Source organism: Drosophila bipectinata, chromosome 3L (genome assembly GCF_030179905.1).
Source record: "Drosophila bipectinata strain 14024-0381.07 chromosome 3L, DbipHiC1v2, whole genome shotgun sequence".
Classification (NCBI taxonomy): domain Eukaryota; kingdom Metazoa; phylum Arthropoda; class Insecta; order Diptera; family Drosophilidae; genus Drosophila; species Drosophila bipectinata.
In genome coordinates this window covers 22,472,723-22,490,789 of record NC_091738.1, presented here as the reverse complement: position 1 = coordinate 22,490,789, position 18,067 = coordinate 22,472,723, and the positions used below count along the sequence as shown (strand labels likewise).

The 18,067-nt window shown below is 46.7% G+C and overlaps 3 protein-coding genes across 6 annotated transcripts; 1 reads left to right on the top strand and 2 right to left on the bottom strand.

The window, feature by feature from the left end:
- Window positions 1-467: 467 nt before the first annotated feature.
- IleRS (Isoleucyl-tRNA synthetase) lies at window positions 468-4,592 on the bottom strand. Its single transcript, XM_017250826.3, has 5 exons — window positions 4,340-4,592; window positions 3,025-4,276; window positions 2,122-2,972; window positions 1,570-2,062; window positions 468-1,507 (listed from the first exon to the last, which is right to left on the bottom strand). The coding sequence occupies exons 1-5, from the start codon at window positions 4,480-4,482 to the stop codon at window positions 563-565; spliced, it is 3,684 nt and encodes a 1,227-aa protein (XP_017106315.2). The 5' UTR covers window positions 4,483-4,592; the 3' UTR covers window positions 468-562.
- Window positions 4,593-5,027: 435 nt separating this feature from the next.
- Window positions 5,028-8,851, top strand: Hem (Nck associated protein 1 Hem). The gene is made up of 2 exons (XM_017250561.3): window positions 5,028-6,393; window positions 6,450-8,851. Exons 1-2 carry the CDS (start codon window positions 5,214-5,216, stop codon window positions 8,648-8,650), a joined length of 3,381 nt encoding a protein of 1,126 aa, XP_017106050.1. The 5' UTR covers window positions 5,028-5,213; the 3' UTR covers window positions 8,651-8,851.
- Window positions 8,852-9,906: 1,055 nt separating this feature from the next.
- On the bottom strand, window positions 9,907-16,714 carry Srpk79D (Serine-arginine protein kinase at 79D). Of its 4 annotated transcripts, none has more exons than XM_017250563.3 (8): window positions 15,698-16,714; window positions 15,387-15,608; window positions 14,880-15,331; window positions 14,478-14,821; window positions 14,148-14,261; window positions 11,092-11,661; window positions 10,766-11,036; window positions 9,907-10,702 (listed from the first exon to the last, which is right to left on the bottom strand). In XM_017250563.3, the coding sequence occupies exons 1-8, from the start codon at window positions 16,378-16,380 to the stop codon at window positions 10,506-10,508; spliced, it is 2,853 nt and encodes a 950-aa protein (XP_017106052.2). In that variant the 5' UTR covers window positions 16,381-16,714; the 3' UTR covers window positions 9,907-10,505. The 4 variants fall into 4 exon arrangements, with proteins under 4 accessions (XP_017106052.2, XP_017106054.2, XP_017106053.2 ...); XM_017250565.3 differs by having other exon boundaries at window positions 11,092-11,196; XM_017250564.3 differs by lacking the exon at window positions 14,148-14,261.
- Window positions 16,715-18,067: the final 1,353 nt, after the last annotated feature.

Here is an 18,067-nt window from a genome sequence, read left to right as displayed (position 1 = left end):
TATATTGTTCAGTATATGTACGTACATTGTATGTATGAATATTGTTTGTACATCTATTGTACGTCCCACAATAACGTATAGTTAACGTTGTAAACAGTTACGTTAAGGGTATGGTCGACCCAAGACTAGAAGCTTCCATAAATCCCATATACGGGCCTATTGTATCGGAAGTTAATAGCTATAGATTCTCAACGAAAAAGACCAAAAAACATAAATATGTATACGTATATATAAAATCGACCGAAGATTAAATTCGGATTAAATACTCCTTTCCTGTTTTAAAATAGACATCCTTGGGATTAGTCTTTGGGTATGTTCTTCTGATAGTAAGTTGGGGTTTTCTGTCAAATTAAGGTCCAATAAACCTGTTAAAGTCCATTCACTTAAAGAATAGATCAAACCATCAATCAAAAAAACACTCGCCCCCTTTAAAAAGCTCATACCCCTTAATAGACAAAAATCAAATGTTCGATTGGTTTACAACTTTTTGTAAAAGTTGATAACATTTATTTTTCGTTCATTCTCAATCAAATACCATACATAGGATGTCAAAGTCTTCAGTTTAGATTAAGGTAGTACCCTTTGGATTCTCTGTAAAGGCAGCGGTTGACCCATGGTTCACAAACTTGGAGAAAGGAGATGGGGGTACATCGAACGACGCTTTACTGTTTAGTGCCTCTGCCCCCCGAGATAATACCAACAACTTTCCATTGAGGCTCTTATCGACAGAGGTCAGTTCCTTGGCACTACTTTTCTGGTCAACAACATAGATGTTAAAGTTGACTCCGTACAGACCAAACAAAATCTCCAGTTCCCTGCGCAGCTGAGGCAAACTGATTGTCTGCTGGCTGGCACTGTGCTGCAGGAACAGCGACGCCTTGTTTCCGTTGCCGAATCGCGGCTTTAGATCTTCGGCCAAAGCAACGTTCAAAAATGGCAGATTGGGCAGTTGCAAATCCTCCGTGGAACAGATAGTAAGCTTCAAGTTAATTCCTTTCAGATCGACAAGCTCACTGGCAATGACTCGTTTCTTGGCGGACTTCTCGGCCGAATACGGTGCAAATTCTGACTTAATGGCCGTCTTAATCATATCGGAATAGCTGCTTAAAACCTTCTTCAGCTGAGCCTGCGTCTCCAATGTCTCCTTCTTGGAGCTATTGGCCTCAAGCTCGTGGAAGATGAGAACGGGATCTGTCGGGATTAGTTGAGCCTTCTTCTTTAGCTTTTGCACTCGATTGATGACCTCTCGGGCCAATCCCTCTTCCAGAAGTTCTTCGTTCGGCGTCATGTCCAGCAACACCAAAACCTCATTATCGCTGTGGGCCTCAAAGTGACCGCCAACCTGCTCAGATGTGCAGTAAATAATTCGGACTTCGTCTAGTTCTATTCGCTGATCTAAGATGTTGAAGTAGCCCTGGGCCACTTGCTTTTGAATGTCATCATCCTTCAGCGCCTTGATAGCAGCCATAACCGCCTTAAAGTTACCCTTGAGTCGCTGGCCGAGAGTCTAAAACGATATTTTATTTAAAATTCTTGGATTGGAAGTCGTAAATAACTCAACTAACTTACCTTATGATCAGGCTCAGCCCTCAAGGTGACGCCGTACTTTTCTTTATCAGAGCTCAGAGTCAGCTTGCGAACGTTCAGCTCGCTAAGAATAAAGTCCTGCAAATTCTTGATAGCTTCCAGTACTTGAGCATCTTTGTGGATGACGATAATCTCCGAAACAGGATATTTCACAGGCAAAGTTCTGCGATCGCGCATAACGCGACCCAACTCCACAACCGACTGCATCAAAGACACCGAGCGCTCGATGTCGTTTCGGATGAACTTGCTCTGGCTAACGGGCATCATTTGGTAGTGGACCGAGTCGGCGTGTTCCAATGACCCAGGAGGCTGGAACAAAACCAGCCGCTGGAATATGTACTCGGTAAGGTAAGGCGTGAAGGGGGCCATCATCTGGACCATTGTGTAAAGAACATCATAGAGAGTGTCTAGCGACTGGATGCACTGTTCGGCGCCAAGTTCTCCCTTAATCCGACGACGGTTCAACCGAACGTACCTAGTCGAGATATCAGTATTTTAATAAATATTTCAACAATTGAATTTTACAAAAGTTACCAGTTGGTCAGTTGATCGATGAACTTCGTTAGCCGAGGTACGACTGTGTACAATCGGTACATCTTCATTTCCTCGGCAAAGAACTGCAAAAGGGATTCCTTGAAGGACAGAATCCACACATCAATGACGGAAGCCTTATCCATATTCTTTAAGTGGCGCTCGCGCTCATAAATGTATTGTCCCTTTCCGCCGAGGTCTTCCTTTTCATACCGAGCAATGTTTTGAAGCAGGAAACGGTAGGCGTTGTACCAGGGCAGGAACACATCCTTGATGATGTCGCGAACGCCCTCTTCCTTGAAGCGTAGACTCTCAGCCCTCACAACAGGCGAGTTGATCAGGTACAAGCGCAAGGCATCTGCACCATACTTGTGGACCACCTCCATGGGGTCTGGATAGTTCTTCTTGCGTTTTGACATCTTCTGACCATCCGCGGCGAGGACCAAGCCACTGGCAATGAGGTTCTTGAACGGCGCCTTGTTAAACAAGGCCGTCGAAATGACAAGGAGCGTGTAGAACCAACCACGGGTCTGATCAATGCCCTCGGCGATGAAGTCGGCGGGGAAGTTGTTCATGAAATCCTTTTCGTTCTCGAAGGGAAAGTGTTGCTGGGCGAACGGCATGGATCCGGACTCGAACCAACAATCAAAGACGGGCGCAATGCGACGTAGGGGAGGATTTCCAGGGACCGCCGAAGGTATTTCAATGTGATCGATGCTTTCCCGATGTAAGTCCTCTACCTGCACGCCAGACAGCTCTGCCAACTGCTTGATGCTTCCGATAACTATAGTCTCCTCGCCGTTTGGTGACCGCCAAATGGGAATTGGCGTGCCCCAGTATCTGTTGCGGGAGATCTGAAATACTTTTATGAGCAACGAAAATATGTATTCCATATTGGTTACTTACAGCCCAGTCTCTAGCCTCCCTCAGCCAGTTTCCAAATCGTTTTTCCTTCACAAAGTCGGGGACCCAGTAAGTCTGGGAGCTGCAGGCCAGCAGGTTCTTCGACATGTGCTCCACACGCACGAACCACGACGGCACGGCTTTGTAGATCAATGGAGTGTCCGACCGCCAACAGAATGGGTAGCTATGCTTCACTTGTCCGCTAGACACCAGGTTGCCACGCGTTTTTAAAACAGCCATGATCTGCTTGTCTGCGTCCTTTACATACTGGCCTTCGAAATCGGTGGCCTCCTTGGTAAACCGACCAGCTTCGTCCACTGGACAAAGCACCTCGCTGGACTTTGTGATGAGGCCCGCAGCCAGGCAGACCCTGTAATCGTCCTCTCCGAAGTATGGTGCATTGTGAACGATGCCAGTACCCGAATCCTCGGTGACGTATTCGTCGACTAGCACGCGATAGGCCTTCACCTCGGCGCCGCGCTTAGCAAAGTATGGGAACAAAGGCTTGTAGTGCAGATCTTTGAGGGTTTTTCCAGCAAACTTTTCCTTCACCTCGTACTCCGCTTCCGTTTTGTAGACATAGGAAAGGCGTGACTCAGCGAGTATGAAGAGGCGATCGCTCTTCACGTCGCGCACCTTTACGTAAGTCATAGTAGGGTGAACGCAGCACGCAAAGTTCGACGGCAGGGTCCACGGCGTAGTTGTCCAGACCAGGAAAAATGTGTTGGGCAGACTTACCGCCTCCAAGGCAACCACCACACATGGATCAACCACCTCTTTGTAGTTCTGATTAGCCTCAAAGTTGGACAGTGACGTTGTGCAGGCAGTAGAGTACGGCATCACTTTCACACCCTGATAAACTAGACCTTTGTCGTACAGCTGCTTGAAGATCCACCAAATGGACTCCATGTACCAGGGGTACAAGGTCTTGTAGTCGTTTTTGAAGTCGATCCAGCGACCCACACGAGTCACAATATTCTCCCACTCGTCGGCGTACCGCATCACGATCTTCCTGCACTCTGCGTTGTAGGCGGTGATGCCCATCTGTGCTACGTCCTCGGGTCCTCGGATGTTCAAAAGCTTGTCGATTTCGAACTCCACGGGCAATCCGTGGCAATCCCAGCCGAAGCGGCGATCCACGTGGTACCCCTGCTGGTAGGCATAGCGCGTTACAATGTCCTTGATGGTGCCGGCCAGAATGTGCCCGTAATGAGGCAAGCCAGTAGCGAAGGGCGGACCGTCGTAGAACGTATATCTGAAAGACACATGAATATATGAGCAATAGGGCAGGGCTGATGCAATAGATTACTGCACTTACTTGGGCTTTCCCTTCGACAGCTGGCTGCACCTTTCAAAGACATTTTCCTCACGCCACCTCTGCAGAACGTTCTCCTCCTCGGCCGGGAAATTAATGTTTTCCGGCACGCGACAGACGTCGCTCCGCTCCAGTTTCTTTCCCATGGCTTGTTTTATGCCCTAGTTGGTTGCCAATATCTAAAACAAAATCTCAGGATCTAAATCCGTCCGGCGATTTTTCGTGGCAACGTGCACTTTAGTGTTGTAAAATACCAAAACATCGATGTTTATATTCACTGATATTTTACATATATCGTAATATGGATTTGTTTCTGGAGTCGAACTTAAGATTCTTTTCAATTTTTTATCTTGCTTTGGGGGTTGGCTTATTTTAAAAATATTACGGGAAATTTTATACTTTTATTGCATTTTGCGGTTTAACCGTGATTCTTCATTGTTACTAATACTTTACAGATCCTAACTTTACAGATACACTTACATTTACATTCTTACATTTTCTACATTTACATTTTACAGTCAACTTCAAAAGTTTCTGTATGGAACAAAGCGACACCTAACGGCACTTTAAGTAACCACATATGGTTTAACTAGAGGTGCTTTCGTTACCTACGCAGAAAACATTTACAATTTTGTCGATAGTTTTGACCAGGGATGGAATTGTGGCTCTTTATCTTCGCCCACCACTAGTGCCGAAGAAGAAGAGTAATGTGTACATTTTTATGCCGTACTTGCAATTTAAATAATATTTAAAGTGTAAAGAGAGGCCCTATTGGATCGAATTGCTAGTGGAAAGACTGCTGCCGCGCACGTGTGAGGTCTGCGCTCTACTGGAACCTCGATTTCAGCCCACCAGAGTCCCCAATTAATCATCGGACATGGCACGCCCAATTTTCCCGAACCAGCAGAAAATTGCTGAAAAACTAATCATCTTGAACGACCGCGGCCTGGGTATATTAACGCGAATATACAACATCAAAAAGGCATGCGGTGACACCAAGTCCAAGCCAGGATTCCTCTCCGAAAAGAGCCTGGAGTCCAGCATAAAGTTCATCGTGAAGAGATTCCCCAACATCGACGTCAAGGGACTGAACGCTATTGTGAACATAAAGGCGGAGATAATCAAGTCGCTTTCCCTCTACTATCACACATTCGTTGACCTATTGGACTTTAAGGACAATGTGTGCGAGCTGCTCACTACGATGGACGCTTGTCAGATCCACCTGGACATCACGCTCAACTTCGAGCTGACCAAAAATTACTTGGACCTGGTGGTTACCTACGTGTCTCTGATGATCGTCTTGTCCAGGGTGGAGGACCGAAAGGCAGTGCTGGGGCTGTACAATGCCGCGTATGAGCTTCAGAACAACCAGGCCGACACGGGTTTCCCTCGTCTGGGACAGATGATACTCGACTATGAGGTTCCACTGAAGAAGCTTGCCGAAGAATTCATTCCCCACCAGCGGCTACTCGCGAACGCGCTCCGTTCGCTCACCTCCATCTATGCCCTGCGAAACCTTCCCGCCGACAAATGGAGGGAGATGCAGAAGCTGAGTCTCGTGGGCAATCCTGCAATTTTGCTGAAGGCTGTTCGCACGGAGACCATGTCCTGCGAGTATATCTCCTTGGAGGCCATGGATCGGTGGATAATTTTCGGCCTGCTGCTGAACCATCAAATGCTGGGCCAGTATCCAGAGGTGAACAAGATATGGATCTCCGCCTTGGAGTCCAGCTGGGTGGTGGCCCTCTTTCGGGACGAGGTCTTGCAGATCCACCAGTACATTCAGTCCACGTTCGATGGCATCAAGGGCTACAGCAAGCGGATCAGCGAGGTCAAGGATGCTTACAACACAGCCGTTCAAAAGGCCGCTCATATGCACCGCGAGCGAAGAAAGTTCCTGCGTACGGCTTTGAAGGAGTTGGCCTTGATTATGACGGATCAGCCTGGTCTGCTGGGTCCAAAGGCTATATTTATTTTCATCGGACTTTGCCTGGCTCGCGATGAAATTCTCTGGCTGCTCAGACACAACGACAATCCGCCTCCAGTTAAGAACAAAGGTGAGTTTATCCAAATTTACCAAAGCACCCAGGTTCATTATGGTTTCCATTCGCAGGTAAGAGCAACGAGGATCTGGTGGATCGACAGTTGCCTGAGCTGCTTTTTCACATGGAAGAACTGCGAGCTTTGGTGCGGAAATACAGCCAAGTGATGCAGCGGTACTACGTGCAATACTTGTCCGGGTTCGATGCAACTGACTTGAACATACGGATGCAGAGCCTGCAGATGTGCCCGGAAGACGAGAGCATTATCTTCAGCTCGCTTTACAACATTGCTGCTAGCCTCACCGTAAAGCAAGTGGAGGACAACGAGCTTTTCTATTTCCGACCATTCCGCCTGGACTGGTTCCGACTTCAGACCTACATGAGTGTGGGAAAGGCAGCCTTGAGGATCACGGAGCACATTGAACTGGCCCGCCTGCTGGACTCTATGGTTTTCCACACCCGCGTGGTGGACAACTTGGACGAGATTCTGGTGGAAACCTCGGATCTGAGCATATTCTGCTTTTACAACAAAATGTTCGACGACCAGTTCCACATGTGCTTGGAGTTTCCCGCCCAGAACCGCTACATCATTGCCTTCCCGTTGATATGTAGCCACTTCCAGAACTGCACGCACGAAATGTGCCCAGAGGAGCGCCACCACATACGCGAGCGGTCCTTGAGCGTGGTAAACATTTTCCTGGAGGAAATGGCCAAGGAGGCCAAGAACATCATTACAACCATATGCGACGAACAGTGCACCATGGCAGACGCCCTTTTGCCAAAACACTGTGCCAAAATCTTGTCTGTACAGTCTGCCCGCAAGAAGAAGGACAAGTCCAAGTCGAAACACTTCGACGACATCCGCAAACCGGGCGACGAGTCGTACCGGAAGACACGGGAGGACTTGACCACGATGGACAAGCTGCACATGGCGCTCACGGAGCTCTGCTTCGCCATAAACTATTGCCCCACGGTGAACGTCTGGGAGTTTGCATTCGCCCCTCGAGAGTATCTGTGTCAGAACTTGGAGCACCGATTTTCGAGGGATCTGGTGGGTATGGTGATGTTCAACCAAGAAACGATGGAGATAGCAAAGCCCTCAGAGTTGCTGGCCAGTGTACGGGCATACATGAACGTGCTCCAGACCGTGGAAAACTATGTGCACATCGACATTACGAGGGTCTTCAACAACTGCCTGCTTCAGCAAACGCAAGCACTGGACTCGCATGGCGAGAAGACAATCGCAGCCCTGTACAACACCTGGTACAGCGAAGTCCTTCTGAGAAGAGTTTCAGCCGGCAACATAGTCTTTTCCATTAACCAGAAGGCCTTTGTGCCCATCTCACCCGAAGGCTGGGTGCCGTTCAACCCCCAAGAGTTCTCCGACCTCAACGAGCTGCGCGCCTTGGCGGAACTGGTGGGGCCCTACGGCATCAAGACTCTCAACGAAACTTTAATGTGGCACATAGCCAATCAGGTGCAGGAGCTGAAGTCGCTGGTCGTCACCAACAAAGAAGTGCTCATCACACTGCGAACTAGCTTCGACAAGCCGGAGGTGATGAAGGAGCAGTTTAAGCGGCTCCAGGACGTTGACCGCGTTTTACAGCGCATGACGATTATTGGTGTAATCATCTGCTTCCGCAACTTGGTCCATGAGGCGCTGGTAGATGTGTTGGACAAACGCATACCATTCCTGCTGAGCTCGGTGAAGGACTTTCAAGAGCACTTGCCCGGCGGAGACCAGATTCGTGTCGCTTCAGAAATGGCTTCGGCAGCAGGTCTGCTATGCAAAGTTGATCCCACGCTGGCCACCACCCTGAAGTCCAAAAAGCCAGAGTTTGACGAGGGCGAGCACCTCACTGCATGCTTGCTAATGGTCTTCGTAGCCGTCTCTATACCAAAGCTGGCCCGGAACGAGAATTCGTTCTACAGGGCCACTATTGACGGCCATTCGAACAACACTCATTGCATGGCGGCGGCCATCAACAATATTTTTGGCGCACTCTTCACCATTTGCGGGCAGAACGACATGGAGGACCGAATGAAGGAGTTTCTGGCCTTGGCCAGCTCTTCGCTGCTGCGCTTGGGCCAGGAGAGCGACAAGGAAGCCACACGCAACCGGGAGTCGATCTACTTGCTGCTCGACGAGATCGTCAAACAGTCGCCCTTCCTCACAATGGACCTGCTCGAGTCCTGCTTCCCATATGTGCTGATTCGGAATGCCTACCACGGCGTCTACAAGCAAGAACAGATCCTCGGGCTCGTCCTTTAAGCCTGTCTTGATCAATAGCGTGAGCACCCGCGCCCGATTCCAAACTGCTTTCATACAATAGTTTACCCAACGGCCGACTGTCGACCATTATGCTAATCTTATTTACTTTAAACTGTTAAACATACCCTAATGTATTCTAGACACTGCATTTTTTTACTCGTAAAATGTCGAATAAAGTGCTTACGTAATCTAAAATGATAAGTCGGGGTGTTATATGTTTCGTAGCTTGGTACGTTAATGTTTTATTTCAGCTTTACGAAATATGTCCTCTTTGGATTTGGGTGTTGGTATCTGAACACTGGCGCACATGCATATTTTGGTGGTGAGTTAATATTTAAAGGACCAGGAGCCAGAGGGAAGGGAAATCTAGGACTATGGCTACTATGACTGAAGCCTGATTAGAATGTAAATTATTCGCAATAAACTTTAAATATACATACGTTTTTTAATTCTTGCTTTAGATATTTTTGCTTTTAAAAAACATAAATAAAAGAACATGTTCCAATTCATTTAAAAAAATGTTAAAATTGTTTCTCAATAAAATTAATTTAAATATGTTATTTCAATTTCAACTACAATGGGTAGAATGTATGTATATGTTCATTTTTGACGAATAGCTGGTACTATTTTAGCCATAGTATGTTTTAATCTTTCATAAAAAATTCGATTATAAGAGGTCCTCCCCCGTGGCTCCCATCTTTGTGTTTGCACAATCGGCCCACCCTAGTGTATATATGTATATGTTACGAAATATGTCTTTTCGGGAAACATTCTCCCTTAATATTAACTTATTTGGTCACGCTCAAAATTACTTCTTAGACTTGTGTTCAAATACTTGTTGGGAAGTAGTAAAATATGTGTTTTTCGTATTTCTCGTAATGGATTTTATCTTAATACCATTGCTACCTCTGTCGTTCGAAGTACCCAGACTTTGATACTGTTTTCAATTCCGCTACAAAGACTTTTATTTGCTTTTGCATGGATGTTACACCGGGTAGAAAATGCAGAGTGAGTATGAAATATTAGTGTTCTTATCTATGCAGAATCCGGTTAAGTTTAATGGATTGGGAAAGCATAGTGGGTCTCGCAGGGAGGGGCTCCTGCTCCGGCCGGAGGGACCTCCAATAATGGGTTTGGTATAGGGTATAGTCTCTACACGCTTCTAGAAAGCTTTCAATATGAGTTTCGTCTGCATTTGCATCCGACTTTGTTGAATATTTCTGATATCTACATTTAGGGTTTATTAATTATACACATACCGAGTTATTATTATTTTATTACTAGTCATGTGCACTCGAATATTTAGCTAGATCATATAATTTATTTAGCATGTTCCGTTTGATTGGTAATTTGTTTTCTTGAAAATGTTTCCTCTCAGTCAGTCAGTTTAGGCATCTGTTGACTATAAAATTGTCGTCATTGTCTTTTGTTGTTCATTTGGGTTTCCTTTGATAAAAAATATATATGATGTATATACTTATATGCACATAGTCGACGTAAGAACTTGAAAAACACCTGCGCCACCTTCGAGTTCGTTTCCGACGTTAAAAATAAAATCGCTCCTTTAGCAATTACGTTTTAAAGCTCTCAAGTACAAAAATCGTGTATTCAAATCAAAAAGCTTTAAAAAATCCACGCAAGCCTCCTTGTCTCATATTGTATGCAACAGATCCAGGAGTGTGCAGCTGGGGAGTCCTTCAGCGCCAATCTCGTTGGCGACCCTCACTCCAACTCCGGGCTAACGTACATATATTAATCCTCTTTTGTGACAAACTGTTCGCATATAAAAGTTAAGCCTACAAATACAATACGAGTACGAAATATGTAAATTAAGTATGCATAGTTGTCCCTCCGCCTAGACAAACTCCTCCTGCTCCAGCCAGGGGTGCTGCAGGCACTCCGCTGCCGAGGCCCGTATGACTGGGTTGTATTCCAGCATTGGCAGCAGGAAGTCGGAGAACTTCTTCGCCTCCACCGGGTCCCAGTCGTACTTCTCCACGAGCACGTTCATGAGGCTCCATGGCTTGAGTTTCGTGATGTTCCTGAGGCTGCCTGCAAGCAAAGACGAGGGGTTAGCCACCAGGTGGCTGGCCGCACTATAGTTCATCAACTTACCATAGCTGGTGAAGTACTTGAGGCCGTGCTTGCCCCGCAGAATCACCGACTGGGGTATGGATCCGAGTAGCTCCACGATGTGCGCCAGGTGATCCTCGTCTCGGCTGTACGACTCCCCCGCATGCGGGTCGAACAGATAGTCGCCGGTGGCCAGCTCGAAGGCCAGACATGCGGTGCTCCAAATGTCAGCTGTATAGTTGTACGGCGCTCCCAGGAGCACTTCGATCGACCGGTATTGCCGTGTTTGGATGTCCTCGGTGAAGTGATGGTACTGACGGAGGGTGTGGGATAAAGGACTTGAACTGCCAACACATTCAGGTACTTACGTCGTAGCACGCGTTGCCCAGATCGGCGATCTTCACCCGCACGTTGCTGTTGTTGATGAGCGACTGTATCGTGTAGGTGTTGTTCTGGCTACTCTGACTCTGGTTCTGCGAAGGAATGGCATTGGCATGGACATTTAGTTTAGCGGTTGTGGTGGTACAGGTCGATATTGGTTTGGTCGTTGTCGCGTTGTTGGTTGTTGTCGATGTTGATGTGCTATTTGTTGTATGGTCGCCGTTGCTTGCGGCTATTGTTGTACTGGTTGTTGTTGGCGCTAGATGCATTAACGTGTGAGTGCACGTGCTGGGGGGCGTGGCTGTAGCGGAGGCAGATGCAGTTTCGGGTGTTTCGCTTAAGGGGGCGGGGGAGGTTGTGTCACTGGAGGGGCAGTTGCTGCCGCTGATCGCGATGTTGTTCGTGTTGATGTTGGTGGTGTTGGGGGTGTTGGTGGGGTTGCAGTAATTCGGCAAGGAGGTGCAGGTGCCTTGATTGGTCGAGTCGGTCTTTGTGTTGGCAATCAAAGTGGTGGTGTGGGTGAAGGAGGAGTTGTTGGAGGAGGTCGGATTGGGCAGCTGCACCGTATATATATATTGTATATTAAGTGATTATCACAAAGAAAGAAAGAAAGGAAGAAAAAAGAACACACAATATTGATTGCATTTTTATTTGCTTCTCTAGGCTGTGCATCTAACAAAACACACAAATCGGTTATCTTTTTAATAATTGACAAGCAACAAATAAAAAGTTTGTTATTAACATACAAGTGCCATTCACAAAGAGGTAACCTGCTGAGTTAGAAACAGAAATACCTGCACTAAGCAAGTACTTACATTTTCAGATAATCTACTTTATTTTAAACCTCTATTTTTATTCTCCAATTTTCAATAATTTTTGAAGTATTTTAATGAAAATTAGATCAAACGGAACTGAACATCATTTAATATTTTAATACCTTTAGCCTAAACTCTAGGGAAGTTGTATGCAAAAATTGTTTATATTTTTTTACTTTTACGATTATTAGACTAGCCAGAACCGATACCTTTCAATCAATCCCTGTGGACTCCACCCAGGTGGCGAACCGCATACCTTAGGGTGGGCAAGGAGGGTTGTGGCTGTTTATAGGATTCAACATTTTCCAAAGCACCAATTGAAAGGTATAGTTTTAATTTCAACATCTTATTTGATACATATAGAGTCTGTAATATCTGGATTATGCTGGTGGATTGAGTAAGTCAATATATATACAAACTAGCTGATACCTTTATTAAACTTTATTCTTTTTATACCCTTGCAGAGGGTATTATAATTTTGTCCAAAAGTGTGCAACGCAGTGAAGGAGACATCTCCGACCCTATAAAGTATATATATTCTTGATCAGGATCACCTCCTGAGTTGATATGAGCATGTCCGTCTGTTCGTCTGTCCGTCTGTCTGTTTCTACGCAAACTAGTCTCTCAGTTTTAAAGCTATCGTCTTGAAACTTTGCACACACCCTTCTTTCCTTTGCACGCAGTATATAAGTCGGAACGGCCCGGATCGGCCGACTATATCCTATAGCTGCCATATAACTGATTGATCGGAAATGGTATAACTTTGACGTTTTTAAAGTTACAGAGTCAAATTTGACATGAGAGCATTTTTTGGCAAAACATTACGACATGCCAAATTTCATAAGGATCGGCCGACTATATCCTATAGCTGCTATATAACTGAACGATCGGAAATGACCCAACTTTCGTGTTTTTGAAGATAGAAAGGTGGAATTCAGTACAGATTCTATTTTTGGTCAGTTGATCCAACCTACCAAATTTCATTAGGATCGGCCGACTATATCCTATAGCTGCCATATAACTGAACGATCGGAAATGACCCAACTTTTGTGTTTTTGAAGATAGAAGTTTGGGACATTTTTAGGTTTGGTTTTTGTATTATAATAAATTGGGTTATATTATCATATTCTCATAAGGATCGGCCAACTATATCCGATGTTTGCGATATATATCCGGTTTTAACTGCAAATGTTTAGCTTTCATTGCTTGTTTTAAATCAAGCAATGTTTTAGCTTTCATTGCTTGTTTTAAATCAGATTTTAATGAAGGCTACCCAGTATGAACATTTATTTTTATCCCAGATTTTTATTCCATATTATTTAATTTTTTACTATTTTCACTCTAAATAATATCCCTAACTGAACTTTATATTAAAGCTTAGAAAGTATAAGAGCATACCAACACAGGAAAAGAAGATCGGTACTATTAGGTGGCACAAGGAAAAATAAGCACTGGGGAAGTATTTTATAAGTCTAAAGCAGGCAGCACTCACAAACATTTAAGCATTTGGCGAGGCGATTTCGAGTCAGTATGTGTGTGTGTTTGGTGGGGTATGCGAACTTAATCTCTAGGGACAATCAGTAACAGTAACTAAGCGGGTTGAAGCGGGAGCAGGAATCACTGGCCGGCAAGCGACAAGATTTGGGTGGTTTGGGGAAACGAATGCGAGCTCAGGAGTCCAAAACAGTAACAGCGGAAGCAGAAGCGGAGAGTGACCCGAAACCGAGGATCAGTCAAAGGATACTTTTGTAAGCCATCTCCACTCGAAACAGATAAAAGCTACTTTCGGCCATAGCCAACGCTAATATATTCTTGCAGCTATCAAATAGGCACTCGAAAAGTGGTAACATATTTATAATAAATTTTTATCAATAATAGTTTTGAGAACCCCAGAGGTATGAATAAAGAGAAAAATAATTTTGGTTTTAAGCAAATGACGAGCACAAAGCGTAGAAGATATTTGCAACAAGAGGAAAGGCACAGACAGGCGGACATTTCTATATTGGGTCAATTACCAAATACAATAAGAAACATGTACATACATATGTAGTTAGTGGGTTGGTTACCATCGACCTTTAACGACGTGCACTATTTGGAGCGAAACAAGAACACCCTTCGCAGGTTTTTCAAAACAAACATTTAGGCAAAACAAAAATTAGAATGCGAGCTATAGCGATCATCGACACGAGTCCTTGGACTAGCATCCTTCGCTATGGATTCCATTTTACCTTCTGTGGGCGGTCGAGAGGACTGTCCTCAGGCTCGGTGGGCGAGTTGCTGGCCTCGGTTTGCTGCTCGCTAAGCATGTCAGACTCGACTTCATCTTCGCGGTCGACAGAAGACTGCGTCGAATGTCACGCCAAAGAAAAAATGCAAAAAAGGACGAAAATGATAAAAACTCGAATTTGGTGGCTTTGTGGAGTGCAGTGTTTCGCGGGAGATTCACTATTTCAGAGGTGCAGATGCTACGCCATCGGCGTAGGCGAGCGGACAATCCTTGCCAGCGCTGTCGACTGTGAGATGATGGGCCTACTTAGGGCTAAAAAGGGTAGACTTACCTTGGCAGTGATTTTCTTCTCGGTCCGGTAGCGAGTGAGACTCGCAGATCCGCCCAAGATGGGACTCTCGACGCCTCCTCCGCCGAGACCGCCGTTGCACTCGCTCTCGCCCAACAGACTGGAGTACTTGGAGGTCAGCGAAGAGGTGGTATTGGAATTGAGAGTGGACGAGTTGGTGGTGGTATCTTCTTTGTCCAGCGACGACATGACCACCGCGGCTAGCGGCGTCGATGAGGTGGAGTTGTTCGCCGTGCTGTTGCTAGTGTTCGTATTCGTATTGGACCCGTTTGGCTCAATCAACGGCCACTTGGCCCTCGTCTTGGTTTGCTTTTCGATGGAACTGACTGCAACCAAAAGTGTTAGATAAGATACTATGATTGCTGTGCTACATGTGCTACTTACTGTACGAGTCGGGAAAGTCCGCGCCCTTTACCCGCAGACTTGTGATCTCATCGTCTATTTGTTGATTCATCGCAGCGGCATTGTCGATCACCAGTAAAATGTTTTCCGGCTTGATGTCCGTGTGGATAATGCTGCACTTGCTGTGGAGGTAGTCGAGCCCCTCCAACACCTGACGGATTATGTTGCGCACCTGGACAATGGACAGGCCCTGATAGTTGTTCTTGACGATCAGCTTATAGAGACTGCACCCGAGAGCCTCGAACACCAGGCACGTGTGCATTCCATTGACACCGCGCACGGTGAAGTGGTTCATCAGGCGGACGATCCGTTCCCGCTTGACGTCGAGAGGGTCTGCGTCGCGGATCGCCTCCAGCAGACGGATCTCATCTGCCGCAGTCTCTATGTAGTGCGGGGCACTCTTCACAACCTTCAACGCCACGTACTTCTCTTCTCTGTGAATTTGGAGCTATAGGGGGTGGAACCAAAACCGCTAACTTATATACTCACTTGAGATCCCGGCAAAGCCAGACGGTTGAGAAGTGGCCCCAGCCGAGTTTGCGGACCACGCGAAACCGATTGTCGAAAATGTCGCCTATGACTACCGGGTGGTAGCCACCACGGCAGTATTGGGAGGCATCCTCTTGTTCCTCGTCCGACACGTACAGACTGCTGTCGGAGGAGTCCGGATAGATTTCATCAGTCGTACTGAGGGTACCACGAGGCTCCGATCTGAAAATCGAAACGGAATAATGTCTAAATTAGCGGCGAATTCTGGCAGGTGGGGAGATAATTAACCCCCAACCCCAAACCCAACGCACATGAACTCTTGGTTTTCTGGTTCCTCCCGCTCGACATGCTTGGACACTGCCTCCACCTCGGGCAACCTAATGGTCAAAGGTTGCTTTCGCGGCGGCAGGTACGTGTCCAATATCACTTCCCCAGGGGTGACCGGCTCGAAGAGCAGGGGCAGGTGACGATGGGGCTTGGGCCGTTTAGACTGTTGGCGCAGCGCAATAAGAACGGGTCCCGCCGAGACACAGTTGCGCTTCTTTGTAAACCGCTTCCGTCGTTTCTTCTCCTCGACCTCAAGCAGGGCCTCAGTCTCGGCTTCTTGGGCGGCTCGCTTCTCCTGCTCGGACACAAAGTTGAAGTCACAACTTAGCTCTTTGGCCACGCTGGGGGTGGCGCTGGGTGGTCTTTCAGGAGCGCAGCCACAGCTCCACAGCCGGAGAATGTACATCAAGAACAGGAAGAGCATCAGTAGGCTGCCCTGCAAAACACCCATGAAGATCGGGTCCTGGGCGAGGGTTCCCAGAATTTTTCGGCTTTGGGAGTGCACCTGGCTGGCCCATGTTGCAAGCAACTGCATCATGTCCACTAATCTAGGGTAAAGGTCAAAAAGGGCTTCCCTCCAGTAATAGCTGGCCGTTACATTGGCTTCCCGGGGGCAGGTGCCCCCCTCACCCTGGCTGCTTCCGAGGCGGGCCACCCAGTCGTCCATTTTCGATTTGCTTGAATGCTCGATACAATTGGATTTCTGCTTGGGCTGTCGCGTCTACATGGCCATGGGTTACAGTAACGGGGTGGCAGTGGGCGCGGCTATAGCTGCATGTGTGGAGAACGACCTTGACTTTATGCGCCCCCTTGCATTGCGGCCGACTGCCGGAGAAAGGGCGGTGAAACACACAAAATGGGCTCGCACACACTCCCCTTATATAACCCGTGCTGGGTGCTGGGTAAATAAATAAAATATCTCGCGAGAAATTTGAATTATGAAAAGTATCTATAGATACGGGCTGCGCGAGTATCTTTCCGCGTCTGTCCGATTCGTTCTGTGGCGGCCGCGAGAATGCCGAAATAGCTTTCGGTTTTCGCTTTTGTTTTCGCCGCCTCTTCCTGAGCGACCTGAGCGACCAAGGCGCAGTCGTTTCCAACTCGCACGAGTATTTCTGTTATGGTATTTCTATTCTGTTTTTATTTTGGCCCAACTAAGTTCCCCGCATCCTCCGTCCGGTTGCGGATCGCCCCGAGCTCTCCCCGAGGCTATTCGTTGGATGTGTGCTCGGGGCATATTTCGTTTGGCGTCATTATCCAATGCTCTTCATCAACTTGTCACTCACTACGAGCTACAAGGCGCCTTTGCCGGTCATGGACTGCACCACACCAGGAAAGAATCCACAACAAGAACTCATACATTTCTACATATGTGTGCATCGTCATCATCGAGTTCATCGCGATTTCTTGGGCATAGGGCCAAGTTTGTCTTTGCCTGTTTACGATTTCGCTTTTACGAAAGGGGCATTCGCATTGCAGGATTTCGAATGCTTTGAATTTTCGAATATTTCTAATGCCTTCGCACGCTTTAAGATTCGGGTGGTTTTCTCATTTTCCCCTCCTCGTTGTGGACCACACCACCCACATTGTATGTTAATTTTGAAGTTCGTGAAATGACTAAGCGGACCATATTGATTTTTTACCCCCTTTTCTTAGTTACTAAGTTGGGCGATTCTGGCTCCCTTTGGAGTTGCAGCACCACTCTCAATGAAATCCTGACCATGAGTCACCCTAATCTTCATGCACTGCAAAAGAGACACCTACGGCTAGGTGTATGCTCTCGCTTATTATGTAGCAGATTTTTTCAATATTATTATTTATAGACGGCCGAACAAGAGTAGAATAAATCCGTGAAAACAGGACGCCAATCAGCGCCGTCGTCACTTCGCCCGCTGGTAGTCCGAGTGGGTGGCACCGACTTCGGGGTGGTTGAATGGGACGCGTCACGTGGTGCCTAATGCGGTTACGGCAAATTAAAAACGTAAACAAACTCTGGCGCAGAAGGTTAACGTGTTTGGACGCCTCCTATTTAGAGGGAAAGACACGATACACATTCTACTGTCGAATCACCTTTATGGCTTTAAGACTTTATGGGATATGTATGTGCTTGGCAACAGTCTCACTTAGACTTAAGCTAAGCTTGGGCAGAACGGAAGTTTGCATACACTTGCGGTTAAAACGCAAGTCAGCATTATAGAATATAATCTGTGATCTTTAAGTAAGATCCTTACGAATATAATCTGCCGAATCTTCCCTAAGTGCCGATCATTAAGTTATCTGACAGCCAAAGGAACGGCTATCTCACTCATGCCCGATCTCAAATCGGAAGATTTAAATCCGGTAGACTAGTTTAC